At 35.1% G+C, this 17,539-nt stretch overlaps 1 protein-coding gene across 2 annotated transcripts; it reads left to right on the top strand.

The window, feature by feature from the left end:
• LOC136985976 (kelch-like protein 30) lies at positions 1-17,539 on the top strand. Of its 2 annotated transcripts, none has more exons than XM_067283397.1 (3): positions 1-1,062; positions 16,727-16,957; positions 17,029-17,539. In XM_067283397.1, the coding sequence occupies exons 1-3, from the start codon at positions 78-80 to the stop codon at positions 17,460-17,462; spliced, it is 1,650 nt and encodes a 549-aa protein (XP_067139498.1). In that variant the 5' UTR covers positions 1-77; the 3' UTR covers positions 17,463-17,539. The 2 variants fall into 2 exon arrangements, with proteins under 2 accessions (XP_067139498.1, XP_067139499.1); XM_067283398.1 differs by having other exon boundaries at positions 17,033-17,398.

Raw genomic sequence — 17,539 nt, forward strand, 5'->3', positions numbered from 1 at the left:
GAGAGGGTGAAAAGACAGATCGAGCGCGATGTCCGCGTATATATGTTAACTCGGAGAAGACGGAAGAAAGGCAAAAGATGGAAGAAGCGGACGTGGTGCTGTGGGTGGGTGGAGAGAGATTTCCTTGTCATCGAAGCGTTTTAGAGAAAGCTTCTCCCTACTTCCGGGCCATGTTTGCATCGGACATGATGGAGCGTTGGGCCGAGGAGATAGTGATTGGCGACGTGGAACCCGACGTTTTCCGCATCTTAATCGACTTGGTCTACGAAAGAAAGACGGAAGTAGACGGCGACAACGTAGTTTCCCTGACCCGCACCTCCGACTTCTTGCAGTTCGAAGAGGTGAGGGGAAAGTGTTGCGACTTCCTGTCGGACAACCTGGATGCTTCCAATTGCGTCTCTCTACTGATTCTGGCAGATTATTTGAACCTGAACGACCTCCTCGGCCGCGTCCGATCCTTCCTTCTCGGTCGATTCTCTTTGGTCGACAAAGAAAACGAGTTGTCTCGTCTTCCTCTTCCCCTCTTGTCGCAATTGTTGTCGGACGACCGCCTCAACTGCGCCGACGAAACGGAAGCGTTCCAAACGATAATTCTCTGGACCCAACGCAACGGCAGCGACCATTTGGTCCATCTTTTGTCGCTACTTCGATTCAAGAGTCTGAGCCCGGATGAAATGGCCGATATTCGAAGTCGTCCGTTGATCCGAGACAACTTCCAAGCCCGAGATTTTCTGCTTTTGGTGGAAGAGGCTGCCGGAGGAAAGAGTTTTCATCCCGACGACTGCCGAGAGATTTGGCAGAAGGCGGTCTTGGCCGCCGACAGTCCTCCTCGCCGCAACGTCCTTCCCTTGGTGTTGGGTGAATGGATTTCTGGGTCGGAGGAGGAAGATTCTTTCACGGAATGGAGGAGGAGAGAGTTGTCGGGAGAGCCCTGTCTTTTCATCTGGATCGGGAGTGAATTCCGAGAGTTGAATCGTCCCTTCAGCGGCCGGAGCTCCAAGTCTCGCAAGCATTTTTATAACGGAAAAGCTCCTGTTTATGGTTATGTTGCATGCGTAGTAGGTAAGTAACTTTTTAATTTTAGGTAAACTGTTGTTAATTACTTAGATATTACAATAAAAAGGAATGATAATGGTATAGATTTTGACCCTTTAAAAAACAATGTTCTATAAACAAAATAATTTTATATAAGTCTAATATACCTATGTACTGTACATAAAACAGAATATTTTCAATATCAAATACATTAAAATAAAGACAAGAACCAGTAAAACCATTGATGTAAACAAATATATAAATGTATTAAAAAAGAAATTTGTGTTAAATGGGTATCGGAACTGAATAATTAGTACCTGGAAAAAGAAGTTAAATGATAAAAAATACGAAAGATTAAAAAAGAGTAATAACATAAGATATATTAGTTTTTCCTATATCAGAGGTTTTGAAGAGATAGATAAGGAGATGAGAAAAATTAATGTAAAACTAGCACCAAAATATGAAAAATTACAATCTAGATTAAAAGCAAAACAATTGAGCAAAATAACTAAACAAGAAAAAGAAGAAATGCAAAATGTTGTTTATAAAATTCTATGTACTTGCAGTAAAATTAATTATCCAATATAGGTGAAACAAAACAGAAACTAAATATAAGATTGAAAGAACATATTGCTGACTTAAAATACAATAGATTAAATTCTGTTTTCCACGATCATTGTTTATTAAATAACTTAACATTGATAAGTTTAACATTGAAATTTTACATAAAGAAAAAAATGCAAATAATAGAAAATTTAAAGAAAGTTTTGAAATTTTAAAAACTAAAAATTGCATTAATAAAAACTTGAGTTCAAAAATAAGTGAAAACTAGTTAAATGTCCTATAAATTAAATATTAATATTCAAATGTAATTTGTTTAGCTATGATTGTAGTACTTAAAATTGTAAAATAAATTACCATATTTCATTAAATTATGTAAATTTGTATTGGCCTGCATTATGACAGAATGTGGATGTGTAGTTTACCTATGTTATGTAATGTTGCATAATCTGTAAAGTAAGACTTAAAAAAGTCTACTAATCTGTGTTTCTTTTACTTGTGTGTGTAAAAGGCTCAATGCAAGAACTTTTAACAAAAAATTTTTAATACAAATTTTTTTAAAGATTACTCCTCAGGTAATGTATTTTTGATATTGGTGTACTGCAATATATTTATGTATTAGTTGCTTTTTTGTTAAATAGTATCGTAATATATTTATATATTTGTTGCTTGTTTATAGAATAGATGTAAGTAAATTCCGAGCTGGAGAAACCTGTCTTTGATCGTTAAAAAAGTGAAATTTGGAATCTCACTAGTAAATATAAGATCATATAATTTTTAAGGTATGTAGTATTCGCAGAAAGATTTTTGAAAATTTCTATAAATATAAAGAATATAGTGTTGATTTATAAATTTGTAGCAACGTGTGTAAAACTTATTTAACCAGATGTAAAAAAACCGCATCACCCTTATACATGTTTAACCTTTCAAGTTGGATAAAAGATCTAATGTTATGTCTCGCAAAAGGATCTATAAATTTAAGTATATATTTATAAAATAGCTTTTCTGTGTTGTGTTATCTTGTAAAAAAGGAATTTATGTATAACTTTTTAAACATTTAGTTGACTGAAGAGGGGCAGTGCCCGAAACGTGTAATAATACTCGTATCAACTAAATAAAGATGGAAAACTGCCAAGTGTTAAAATAGTAGAACGACTTGTGTTTGTGAATCATAAACTGTAGTTTTTTATTGTTACAGAATTCTTCTTCATTTTTGTTTTTGACGTATGTTTCCAAAACACATGAAATTATTTGGTGCCAACTGTATAAATAAAAATTCTCGTTTGATGTAGGAATTCCAATAAATTGCCGAATAGTGACTCTTCTGTAATTTCACTTTCAATTTTTAGAAACTGGTATCCGAAAAAAACTCTGTGCTAATGAATTTGTCATCTTCAAAAATTTCCTTCGCCTCTTTGCAATAAAGCAAATTCTCTACTTAGTTTCGACTAACTGTGAATCCTAGTTTTTGGCAATTTCTTGCGGGTTAAGGTGGGACTCGTAAAAGATGCCTTACTGGAAAGGGCGTGTTTTGGTAAAGAGTGGTCTGTGTTCTTCGGGAAATTACTGTCAAAAGGTAATCTTGTCTTTGTAGCTAGTTCAAGAAATTTCCGATATCTGTTATAAAATTTGGAAATCTAATTTCCTAGCATTCTGTAAATACTATGTGCATTTACACACTAATTCAAATATGTTTAGGAAGAAAATATATTTAATTATGTTTCTATTACTGGTTTTTTTGTAGACATTAAAGAATTAAAAGCTAGTGACTTTCTTTCTTCAGTAACACATCACACAAGGTACAGTTGATTTATGTATATTTTATTAAAGGAAATGCATTTTGGGTCTTAATGATCCCTCTTTGGTCCTTAAGACCCGAAATGCATTTCCTTTAATAAAATATACATAAATCAACTGTTCCTTGTGTGATGTGTTACTGAAGAAAGCCACTAGCATTTAATTCTTTAAAGTCTACAAAAGAAAATATATATTACATCTAGGATCGATACCTGATACTTTTAGTTTGATTACCTATTAGTCTGTTTATGAAGTGTGAATTTTGTATACAGACTAACGATACTTAAGCAAGCGTTTATTATTTCTTTAAATTATGACTGATTCTTCTGCTTGGAAAAATTACGATTAACTTTTTAGTTTTATTTGATACATTACTCAAAAATAAAAAGAAATACTTGTTAATTGGATTTGAATACATTATTACGTTTTAAAAATAGGGATGATAAAGTTTGTTAAAAACAAATGTAGACTATCCAAATGGTGTCTTTGCTTGTTTTTCAAACTGGGAAATAATCTAAAAGACACAGAGGTTTGACCTCGTTTATATTTATTATTGCATGTAATGTACTGAAATTGTAGGGTACAATTGTAGTCTCAAAAGAGAAAAAGGTCAAACCTTGGTTTGTTTTAGATTACTTCTGGTGTGAAAAACAAGATACAATTTAGATAGTCTACAATAATGTTTTTAACATTTTATATATATTTTTGGAAACCTATTGACAAGATATTCTCCTTCAAAAAATCTTAGTAGAGCATTCCAAACTCTAATATTCTTTGATGCAAATGACTAGACTCGAAAAGTGAATATTGGGTTTTATGACTAGACCTGTAAAATTTTATGTTGTTTTGTAATTATAAATATCTGGAAATCAATAAATTGTTGCAAATGTTTAGAACTATGCTTGAAATATAAGTACTAATGGCTAGTATGATAGAATGATGTACGCTTTATAATTGGGTGGTCTTTTCTGGATGAATGCAATTTTTCAGCTATGCTATGAGTTCCAAATGTTGCATTTTTTATATCAGCAGTAAATCTTATAGTGTTTTTGTCATTTCCACACCATAAATAGATTGAAACATATACACATACATACAGATCTTTATGCTCTTAATCCAAAAAGGATGAGCAGCAGGCAAGAGGAGATCACAATCTTATGAACTATCCATTTAGCAACTTTCTCCACACCTTCCTGTTCAGACATACTTCCTTTGCTTCAGACATATTCATATTCTTCTAGCACATACCTCACATTCTCTTTCTGACTCAACCCCTTATGTTCTTTTAGATACTTGTCCTCTTGTTTCAATCAAGACTTTCTCGGCCTTCTTCTATTGCACTTCCCTCCCACTTTCCCATATATACTCTCATTTACAGTTGTTCTCCTTTCTTTCTTTCAACATGGCTGATTTCCTTGCTTTTTCAACCATATTCTCTTTCACCTCACACTCTTACAGCACTTGTTCATTTTTCACAATCTCTCCTTGTTATGCCACACAGTCCTCTCAAATACTTTGTATCATGTGCGGCAATGTGACTCCCATAAGTTTTTTGTCGTAGCCAAGTTTTGCTACCGTACACGAGTTTAGGAACTGTGACACTAACATAAGCTGCTGTTCATTCCTCTTTGGACATTGTTTTATTTGTATCTACATGTTGCACCCACCACCCAAGCTCTGGCATTCGCTCTTCTGGTGATTTTGCCATCTATCCTTCCATTCCTATCTATCGTGCTTTCCAAATATACAAACTTGTTCACGTGTTCTGGTTGTTTGCCGTTTGGCTTGACTGTGCAATCTGTTTGCTCGTCTTTGTATTCAAATGCAATTGCTTTAGTTTTACTCACGTTCACTCACAGCATATATTCCTCACGTACCTCTTCGAAACTAGATGCGAGTGCCTGAAGCTCTTCCTTGCTCTCTGCTAACAGCGCAGTGTCATTTGAATACAACAAAGGACAGACTTGTACATTTCCAATTTTCATTCCATGCTTGGGTATTCTGGATCTCCTCATGCGTGCATCCGCAAAAACATTAAACAACTGTGAGGACGTAACACACCCTTGTCTTACACTCTCCTTGATTGTAAACCGCTTGGACACTTTGCTGTCCGTGCTTATGCATGCTTTGCTGTTTTTGTACATTGCTCTCGCACCTGTAAATAGTTTACTTCTCACTCCATAATTACATAATACTTCCCAGTTTCTTTCTATTCACTCTATTATATGCTTTCTTTAGACCAACAAACACTGTAAACATTTTTTACCCATATTCAAACATCATTCACATCCGCAATCATTCACAATGTGAAGATCCGGTGCATACACTTCTTCCCTTCCATAAATTCACATTGCACTTTCCATATTTGCTTTGCAGTCAGCTTCTCAACTCTGTCAACCAATATTTGTGCAAACACTTCTCCAGATATGCTCAGCAAGCTTATGCCACAGAAGTTCTTGCAGTCTCTCTTTTGCCTTTTCCTTGTATATTGGAACAATCACAGCATTTCTCCAATCACATTGCACTGTGCTCTTATTACAACATAAGTTGCAGTGTCAGAGCATCCATTCTTCCACATTTTTCCCTCCATATTTTAACAATAATAACAGAACAATAACCTGACCTCTGGTTACAAACCTGAGGATGACCGAGATTGCGGTCAAAAACATTAGTAGTCATTAAAGTTTTTATGTTACTGTGTTATAAAAGTTCTAGAGTGTAGATTACAGAACAATAAAAATACATGTCTTCACTATTAAAGTGTAAATTTGTCAGCCCTTTTTTACAATACAAATTTTATTATATCACTATTATGTAAATAGAATAATTTACTTTAATAGTTACCTTACAAGTAACTGTAAGTATAATTTATATATGATTTAATTGGTTATAAAGTAAAATGTGAATGTTTCCAATAAATAACAATCGTTTAAAAGTTATATGGAACGTTTCACGTTTGACTTGATTACATGTTGACAAGTCTTAAGAAATGATGTATGATCAACTATAAATATGATTCAGTAAAATGTTTATAATTAGATATAAGGTAACTATTAAAATACATTGTTCTCCTATCCTGGCAGTAAAATAATATGTGCTAACAGAAAAAATTTGTAACACCTGAAATATGATCAGAATGTAGAGGTACAGCTTATTCATTCTGAGGGATGGTAGATATTCAGATTAAATAACCACTCAACACACTGAGATATAGTTAATCACATGATTCCAAAATGAAGAACCATTGAGGAATCATTAAAAACCTGATGATGAACTCAGAAGGTGTTCAAGAACATTCGTTTTTGTTTGTTTTCATTATCTACATACTGTAATTGGTTCAGAGTATGTGATTAGATATTCAGATTAAATTTTCAAAGTTGTGAGCTATGATGTACCATTCAAACTATTGTTCTATCTGTTTGAGCTTGTGATATTGGTGCATGATACAGGTACAAGAATATTTAAGATGGTGTAACGTTCTTTCAATAGTGAAGTGCAAGCAGTTGTCATTCCGTTAGACATACATAAGCTCCTTTTGTGCAATTACAATCATTTGATAAGTTGAGTAGATATTTCAGAAGATTACTGCATGACCTGTTGCAGTTTTGAAGTTGGCAACAGTGATAAATTGAACATTCCACAATTGTAGACCAGATTCTGTATGGCCATAGTACAGAAGCATGCAAAGATTAACACATTAAAAGAGCAGCTATGGGAGACTACTACTATAAGTCTGCAGCACACAACAGAACAAATATGGCATCAACAAAGACAATTGTGAATAATTTACTTTGAGCAGAACTATAGGCACTTGTGCCACATACACGTCTGTTTTAGTTACACCAGAACAGAAACATATAAGGCTCAAGTGGTGTATGAGAATCACTTAGAGCAGAGCTCTGAAACCAGTAACCCATGGCACACTAGTGTGCCACGAGATGATGCTAGATGTGCTGTGACACAATGCCTCCAAGGGGAGGAAAAGCACAAAGTTTATGGTGGGCACATGAATATGATAACTATACAATCTCTGAACAAGAATATGGAATATTTTGTAATTGCCACAGAAAAATTTTGATTCTAAAATAGTCACTCTCAAAAATATTATTAAATTTTTATTAATTGGCAAATATAATAGACATAGTAGAGTATTTACATACCAAACATCATACAGGTATTTGCAAAAATTAGAAAGTTATAGTTGGGCAAATCCTGACCAAAATTTTTGGGCATGCAGAAAGTTATAATAAGAATAATAGGCCTATCTCTAGTACTAAACAATAGGCAGAAATGTTATTTGGTGTGAATAAAAAGTATGGAGCCATTATAAAGCCCATTATATCTACTCATGAAATATATGAAATATAATGAAAAAGTAGTAAAAATTTATGACAATAATTCAAATTTTGTGGGCCTTTGACACTGCGAGCCCAGGCCTTAAGCCCTATTAATCTCTTGTATTTTCACCTTTGTACACAATATGTGTATGCTGACTGGGTACCGCAAGCTTTCAATACAATCTGGTCGTGTTAAATGCTTTGAATGACATCATGCGTACACACTTGTTTGCCGCAGCAAACTTCCTCACAAGCAAGCAATCGAGTTCCTGCAAGCATTGCACAGACTTAAAACGGTTAGTGCTAGCTGTCAATGTAAAAGCAAACACAAATGATAAAAGAATTTACATGTTAGAATAAATTATTATTGGCATGTTTGTTCTCATATAAAATGTATATTGACAGTCAAAACTTTCTCTTAAGCATGCAGCTCATGCTAAGCAAGCAGAGAATTCATCCCTGGTTATAGTATTTTAAACAAAGTAAAAGTTGAACAAAAGTATGGAATATTTTGATAATTATAATAATAAAAATTATTACATTAACAAATATTGGATTTTAACATGCTAAAATGAATAATACTCTTGTAAATAAATTTTATGACATGATAATGAAGTATAAAATTGAAGTGAACATGATAATGAAGTGAATAGTGAATTAAGTGAAGATAAGAAACAGTTAAAATTGTTAAGGAAAACAGATTTTTGTTATCAAGCAGCATTAATTCAAAATGGGCAGACAGGTGTTAATGTATCACATTACAGTAAAGAGGCTACCAAGTCAAAAGTAAAAACAAAGCCCTATATCAGAGGTCGCCAAACTTTTTGACCTCACGGACCAGTAAATTCATAATTTAAATCCCGCGGACCACTAATAGGACTTTTTAAGTGTTAAATATATTTATAAAAAAAATTGTGATCCAAGAACACATAAAATGTACCTAGTTAATAAGATGAAACTATTAATTGTAACCAAATTATGAAAGCTTTATTAATAAACCATAATAAAATAAACAAAATAAACAAAAACTGTAAAAAAAAAAAACAATTAAGAAATGGTTTAAGTATATCAAACTTTTAGCATTATACATTCCTAGTATGATGGATGTTCCTGCTTACTTTGAAATAAGATTATGGATATTTGGATCCAATTTTGTTACTGCAAGATGGAGAACTGCATTTATTTCAATCTGAGATCGGTACCATGTTTTGATGGCTGTGACAGATGAAAAGGCCTTTTCACATAAATAAGTTGCGGAGAATTGAACCAGAATTTTCATTGCCTGTTCACTAAGAAAAGGTTATTCACTTTTTATGGAAAGCCAAAACTGAGATCTTGATAAGGATGAATGAAATTTAAATTTGAGAGTTTTGTCGGACGATAGGTCAATGAAGCTTGCTTTTAGATGCATGCTTAAATTGTTATCCTGAATTTTCGCTTCAAATGGATCTATTATCCACATATTACCATGTCTGGGATCTTCATTCTTTGTGTAATAACGAGCAAAAGATTCTGTAAGTGATTCCAAGTGCTTTTTAACTAGGGTTACTACTTGCTGGTTAACATCTTTCTCCTTCGGGTATTCATCAAAATTAGAAAACATTTGCAGATTGTCTTCAACCGACCGTGTTTGCCACAGTAATATTTTCTTTTGAAACGCATTTATTTTACTTCGTAGTGTGAACACGTCCTTAAGTTGTCCTTGCAAGAATATGTTTAGTTCATTTAACTGGGAAAAAATATCTGCCAGGTATGCAAGCTTTGCTAGCCATTCATTGTTGGACAAGAATTTTTGCAATTTTGGATTATTTTGTTCCTGGAAAAATAATTTGACTTCTTCCCGCAGGGCGAATAGTTGGGTCACTATTTTGTCCCTCGACAGCCATCTCACCTCAGCATGACGAACAAGTGAGTATACTCGGAACCCATTTCTTCACAAAGTGCCTCAAATATTCGAGAATTGAGTGCTTTGTGTCGAATTTCCTTTATAATTTTAATGACATTTGATAATACTTCATGTAGTTCTGGGGACATTTTTTTCGCTGCAAGTTGTTCTTGATGTATAATGCAGTGTGTAGATAAAATGTCTGGGTGACCAATCATTCTGCACCTTTGCAACAATTCCTGAAAGATGTCCAGTCATATTTGCGGCACCGTCTGTGCATATCCCAATACATTTTTTCCAGTAAATTTCATGTTCCCGGAAATAACTATTAAGAGCTTCAAAAATCTCAGAGCTGGTTGTTCTACCCGGCAAATTAAGCAAACAAAGTAGTTCTTTATAAAACTCTCCTTCATACTCAAACCTCACAAAAGAAAGAAGGAGTGCTTTGTTTGTAATGTCTGTAGATTCATCTAGTTATATTGAATAAATTGATGAATTTTTCACCATTTTTATTATCTGATTTTTAATGTCTTCAGCCATATCTTTGATTCTGCGCTTGATAGTATTAGCAGACATAGGAATTACTTCCAATTTCTGAACAGCCTGCATTCCCAAAATCTGTTCACAGGCTTTTAACATGCAAGGTTTAATTAATTCTTCTCCAATCGTGTACAGCTTTTTGCATTTTGCGATCTGATTTGCCATGAGATAGGAAGCCTTTAGTAATGATTTAGCTTCCATGGTCATTTTTCTTAAAACAGTAACTTGCTTTTGCATATTTTCATGCATTATTTTAAAATATTCTAGCAGTTTTTTTGCTAAATCCGGGTGTTTTGAATTCTAGTGTCTTTCAAGTTTGGAAGGTTTTAATGCATCGTTAGATAAGCTTTCAGAACATACAACACAGAGAGGCCGTGGATCCAGCAGGTTCTTCAATGAATCAAATTTTAAGTAGTAGGAATTATATTTTCTTGATACTTTGCGTTTTTTTTTTCTCCACCTCCTGTTCCAATGTTTTTTCTAATGGTGCCTGATGAAGACTGTGGACAGTCTGATTTATTGATCAGTTCACGGTTAGGTGAAGTACTATTAATGTTGTTATTATTGTTCTCAATACTTCTTGAATTACTAAAGAAATGCAGAATATTCTTTTGCTTTTTTTCACTCATTATGGATTTAATTTATTTGAATCTAAAATAAAATAAAGAGAAGAAATTTAGAAAAGTCAAACTAATTTTATCCCAATAAATATCAAATAAAAGAAAATATGCACATGGTTAAGATTTAAGATCATACCCGTCTTAAAAAAACACCAATATACAAAAGAAAATACACAAAAACTTCCTTAATAACCCAACTAATATATTGAATATATTTTATATTGAACTCAATACGTCCATAAGCCCACCTTTAAATGCTTCAACTGATATACATATGCGACATACAGGAGAGTGAAACATTAGAAGAGTGCGAAATGAAACGAGACAAGACAAAACATGTAGCTAAAATAATGCAGCTACAGCAGTACGACTTATTTACCGTGGTGTTATTCTACGCGACAGAGATCAAAGACTGCTCATCCAATGGCCAGTGTGTACAGTATGCGATGAAAGTTTTTATAACTTTTCACGTATTGTTATGAATTGAATTATGTTTCAGTGCATCTTAAAACATAACTTAATGTGATGAGTAAGTATATTCCACATTTTTCTGCGGACCAGTGAAAGTTTTTTGCGGACCACCACTTTGGCGACCTCTGCCCTATATGACAAGAAAACTGAAGCAAAATCATTTGAAATTGGCCAAAACTCATAAAGATTGGAGTGTTGATGACTGACAATGAGTTATGTTCACAGATGAATCAAAAATATGTATTGGCTATGGTAATGATGGTGCACATCAGTGTACAGAAGATCAGATGAAAAATTCCTTCTTGACTGTTTAAATTCATCAGCAAAATTTCCTGAAAGTGATATTTAGGGATGTGTAACCTACAAGTAAAAAGGGATTGGTGAAATGGCAGCCTTACTGATACTATATTGAATGCTGATGGTTACTTCGAATTATTAGATTCTTTAACATTAGTCATTAAAACATCAGAAGATCCCTTTAGTCATGAGGATTTCATCTACCAGGATGACAATGCATCATGCCATAGGGCTAGAGAAATTAAGCATTGGTTTCAAGAACATAACATACAGCTTAAACAGTAATGAACATACAAAAATCTTTTGGGTTAATCCTTTTTTATATCCAGAGACAGATGGTATACAACATGAAGACAAACAAATCTTTAAAATGACTGAGGAGAAAATATTAAAAAACATGTACAGGAACATACTCAAAGCCAACCTTTTTCTAAAGGCTCACATGTCAAATAAACTCAGCATTGAAAAGTTTTTCACTATCAGTCAGGTCTTTTCTTTCTTTCTTTCTTTCTTTCCGGCGGGTTCATATGGAAACTCTAACCTTGTTGACTCTTTCTCTGAAGAGCACCACCTGATGGTTAGATAAAGCAGCTTGTGTGATAAACAAAACATTCCAATGCCACCATGTCCTGGCAAGGAGGAAGGTTGGTATTAGGTCAGTAAATGGACATAAGGGAACGAATTACGTTAAGGTTTAGGGATAGGGTGCGGCCATGATTGTGGTGAGCCCCAATGTACTGTGGGCAGTGGAGCCAGCAGTGTAAACTAGTTTCAGAAGCCCTCAGTGTGGGCAGTCCGGTTAATCATGCAGATGCTGGGAGTATAGGAATATGTTCGATGGGGCTGTGTGTGTATGTATGCGGACAAAAGGGTTTCAGCATGACAGGACGAAGTACGGCTGTACTCCCGTGGTGCAAACAGGGGTAGGTAGTCCTGACCTTTGTTTCAGAAAGCAACAGTCTTAAGTGTCCATCAGAGTATGGATAGTTGGGGACCTTACCTGTTCTATCCTACATAGAACAGGTAAGGTCACGTGGCACAAGGGTTTTCCAAACAGAGCTGATTGGCATGTCTAGACACGTTGCTTTGTCGGCTGCTTCATTTATCAGGATATTGATGTCCAACTCACGACTAAGGGCATCATATGTGAGTTGATGGAATCCCCTAGATCGATAATGACTGCAGGTGAGGTGAATGAAACATTGGCCACAGCTTGGAGAACCGACCTACTGTCAGAGAAAATGACTGTTGGACTGTCTAGTGGGGCACAGAGTTGGATCACTTGCTGGATCCTTAAGGCCTCTGCCCCGAAGACACTACAGTGTCTGTTGATTGACCATGTTTTGCTGATGTGGCAGGCCAGAAGGACTATGTTGATGTCTGTCCGGGTGCGGGAGTCATTCAGATCTCAGTTGTATTTAAAGGCGGAACCACTGTAGAGGGTTCTGGTGGAAATTCGAGAATAAAACAATTTTTGCATAAATATATTTATGCAAAAATTGTTGATAAACTCTTTTCAGGGTTTATCAAAAATAATTTTCAAGTGAAATTTTCAAAAACAGTAATTCACAAGTGAATTTTTTTTCAGAATTTCCTAAAATTTTAAATTTCTAGGAAATTTAAGAGTAAACTCAAACCTTAGCATTAATAGTCAAGTTATAATGGTTGTATCAAAAACTGCTCTCTGTTCTACAGCCGAGTCACTGGATATTTGAAATTGATCAATTTCGTGCAGATGCAAATTCAAATTTTAGTATTTACTGTCGTTTAGTTTTATTTTTTATTGTAAACGTATTACTGGGAATTCGGAGATATTTTCTGAATGTTAGTATGTTCTATCAAATATATTTTGGGTTTCTAACAGCAATTATATAACTGAAGAAGATCAGTAAACTCTAGTCGAAAGCCTTGTTATTCTAATAAACCTCAAACCTTGGAAGCAAATCGACTCAAGACATACCATAGTCTCATTTCATTCGTTCTTTCAAATATTCACCTAACGTCTTAAATTTTTAACTATTAGCTATTTATTTAAATTAGTATACAGTGTCCCTCGTTATGTCAAGCTTTTTTATTTGCCATCTGTTATGTATACATAACAAGGAAAAGTATTGGAATCATGTCAAATTTGAACCTCTAGTTTTTTTGCAGATCTCCACGTTTTGGATCTCCTAAACCCAAAAAAGGAAAAATTCTGTGTGCATGCATGTTGGCTTCTATTTTATTTAATATCTCAGGATGGGGTAAAGATTAATAACCAAAATTTGTCTTGGCAGCATCAAAGTGGGCATTGATGGTATTAAATTTCGATGATTAAAATGTCGACCGGGTGGGGAGATAGAGGAATCAGATGTCATATCTCAGAGGGGTTGGACTGAACGAAGATTTTACTCGTTATTAGCATTTACAATTTTTATAGAAGCCATCCAACGAGGTAGAATATACTACATAGAGTGGCTGTGACCATGGTTACAGCACTGTTGGTGGCAACGACGGGTACTATCGACTGCCATTTTACTTTCAGTCAAAACATTGAAATCCGTATCATGCGTTGGACAGGATTGTCACTTTAGAATCTATTTTTCTTGTTTTGTTTGCCCTGAGATTTAGGCAGTTATATAAGGGATATAAAACTAGATTGTTTCATTTCAAATTTAGCTATTTACTAGTTTATTTAAAGAAAGAAATGTCTTACTATTATTATTTTATTAAACCTTTATAAGGAGCATACACAGCAAACGGGATATAAGTGCTGGATTTCAAAAAAACAAAACCACAAGTCGAACACTTCCCAAGCGTTCAGGACTGTGTGATATATTTTCGAATGATGCGTGCAGATCCAAGTAAGGTAGCCTTTTGCAGCTGACAGATGGTGATTTTGTCAATATTTATGGTTTGCAAATGCCGGCCAAGGTCTTTTGGCACAGCCCCAGTGTGCTGATAATCACTGGGACCACCTGTACTGGTTTATGCCAGAGTCATTGCAGTTCAATTTTAAGATCGTGATATCGGTTAAGTTTTTCCTGTTGTTTTTCATCAATTCAGCTGTCACCCGGTATGGTGACATCGATGATCCACACTTTTTCCTTCTCCACAATCGTGAGGTCTGGCGTATTATGTTCCAAAACTTTATCAGTCTGAATTCAGATGTCCCAAAGTATTTTGGCACATTCATTTTCAACTACTTTTTCGGGTTTATGGTCCCACCAGTTTTTTCCTACAGGTATATGGTAGTTGTGGCACAGATTCCAATGGATCATTTGGGCTACATAATTGTCTCTGTTTATAGTCTGTCTGTGTAATTTTTTTACAGCAGCTGAGGATATGATCAATAGTTTCATCAGCTTCTTTACACAAGTCTGCATGTTGGGTCATCAGCTGATTTTTCAATTTTGGTCTTAATTGCATTTGTTCTGATTGCTTGTTCCTGGGCTGCCAAAATCAGGCCTTCTGTCTCCTTCTTCAGTGCTCCATTAATAAGCCATAACCAGGTCTTTTCTTTATCAACTTTTCCTTCAATTTTGTCCAGGAACTGCCCATGTAACGCCTTGTTACGCCAGCTGTCAGCTCTAGCTTGTAATGCAGTTTTCTTGTACTGATTCTTTGTTTGCTGTGCTTTAAGGAGTTTTCTATTATTGACAGCAATCAGTGCAGGTTCCTTACTTTCCTTGACATATTCTGCCAGTGCATATTTTTCTTCTTCAACAGTTTGTTTTACTTGTAAAAGTCCTCTACCACCCAACTTTCTGGGCAAATACATCCAGTCTACATCGCTGTGGGGATGTAATGAACAGTAAATGGTCATGAGTTTTCTCGTTTTTCTGTCCAGATTGTCCAATTCCACTTGTTTCCAGTTTATAATACCTGCAGTGTATCTTATGACAGGTATAGCCCAGGTATTTATGGCCTTGATGGTATTACCTCCATTGAGCTTGCTTTTAAGAATTTTTCTGACCCTATGAGTGTACTCTCTGCCAACCACAGTTTTCACCTGCCCGTGCCTGATGCTGTCTTATTATTATTATTATTATTATTATTATTATGTTGGGTTAAGTGAGATATACTCGGTTAACACCGGTGGCTGTGTACTATGCCGGACCAAAGTCAAGGCATAGTAACCAAAACAGAAATTAAAGAAGTATCAGTGTGTGTGTCTGTATTCAGGAATTTTCTCACAATATGACATGTATTCAATATAGTGGCCTTCTGTAGTGTGATGTATGTGTTTCTATTCAATTGTAATGTGCCCAGGCGTTTGTGTAGTGTGTGTGGTATGATACCTGTAGAGGAGAGAACAACAGGTACAATAAGCACCCTATCCATCCTCCACAGATGCTTTATTTCCTGGGCGAGTTCTGTGTACTTTCTAATTTTTTCAGTGCATGCGTTATTATTATTATTATTATTATTATTTCAAAGTGAAAAAATTGGTCATTTTGAGGTAAACCATTTCAATTAAGAGTTAAAATAAACTCTTCCTTTTTTTTGCACACTTTTACATAACAAGTTAGAATATTCTAGCTCGTTGCCTTTACACAACGCAAATGGTACACTCTCCTGCTGCCATTTGTGTTTTGTAAACACAAAATGGAACTCTTGCTCAAATGGAAGGAAAATGGCGGACGTGCATTGAATTTTCTTTCAATAAGGCATTGCTACAGCCACTGCATAGTATATTCTAGCTCTTTGAATATATCTCTACCTTCAAAATTAAGCTTTTTGCCGTTTTATAATAATTAATAATATGAAAAGTTTTTAGAAAAAAGTCTCGTAATAGATGGCGCTATACACAATTTTATTTGTTGTGATTAATAATTTAAAAGTTATTTTTACATAAAATCTCATAACAGCTGGGAAAGTTAGGCAACTCGTTGCCAGAGTTTTTTTTGTCTTTCAAATATAAAAGCGCTTTAGGCACTTAACCTAATTTGTTGGCATTGAAACTAATATTGTACGAAATACGACCTACAATAAAGTGAGTCAGCACGCAGGTCGAAAATAGACAAAACGGGTGAATATATCTATGGGTTATATCGCCGATTTGATTTTTCTTCCAACATGCGATATTACGACGGCTATTGTACTCGAATTTTGTTAGAATGTTTTATCAAAATTTTTTTCATTTCTATCATTTACAAATGTACTTTTATGCAAATGATTAGATTCTATATTTTGAATTTCAGATAACGATCTGTATTGTTTCGGTGGAGAACACATGATCGGTTCGGGGCACTGGAACAGGACTATTTGGAGATGCGATTTACGAGACGGGACGTGGAGGGAGGTAGGAAACATGGAAAACCCTCGTAGACACTGCCCCGTTGCTGTTTTAGACAAAAGAGTATATTTGATGGGAGGATATGGAAAATATCGTAAGAGACTGACGACAGTAGAATGCTACGACACCAGAACGGGTATGTGAGTTTTTTCTTTTAACTTTTCGGGTGGTTTTAGTCTGACCTTGTCCATCCTTTTATTCTTTCAGGAAGTTGGCAGACCAAAGCAGACCTCCCCGCTCCTGTTCATTCTTCTCCCGCCGTGGCTTTCGATGGTTGCATCTACGTATTTTCCGTGCCCATTTATTGCTACATGCCAGCCACGGACGAATGGAAAGAAGCGTCCCTTTGGACGGAAAGCGGTTTCTCCGCCGCCTTCGTCTTTAAAAACAGACCTTACGCCGTCACCCGAGAGGATCGAGCGGCTCTACTGCGTTTGACTTTACCCGACTCAGAATGGCACAGGGAATTTGTTTTTCCCACTCGAGTGGACTGCGGATGTCTTTGTCACAACTACTTTTATGGTTTCAACGAGAATCTGGTAGTCGTCTACGATGTGACCAGGAGGACGTGCCAGACCAAGCAGATTAATGGCCGACTTTATTCTGAAATGTGTTCTTCTATACCAAATTTTATAAATTAGACATTTTATAATTTTGTAGTCAATTTTTAAACGAAAAATTTTGACCTTTGAAATAAATATTACATTTTAAAAATTTA

Source organism: Centruroides vittatus, unplaced genomic scaffold (genome assembly GCF_030686945.1).
Source record: "Centruroides vittatus isolate TY-2023 unplaced genomic scaffold, ASM3068694v2 contig_986, whole genome shotgun sequence".
In the NCBI taxonomy this organism is placed as follows: domain Eukaryota; kingdom Metazoa; phylum Arthropoda; class Arachnida; order Scorpiones; family Buthidae; genus Centruroides; species Centruroides vittatus.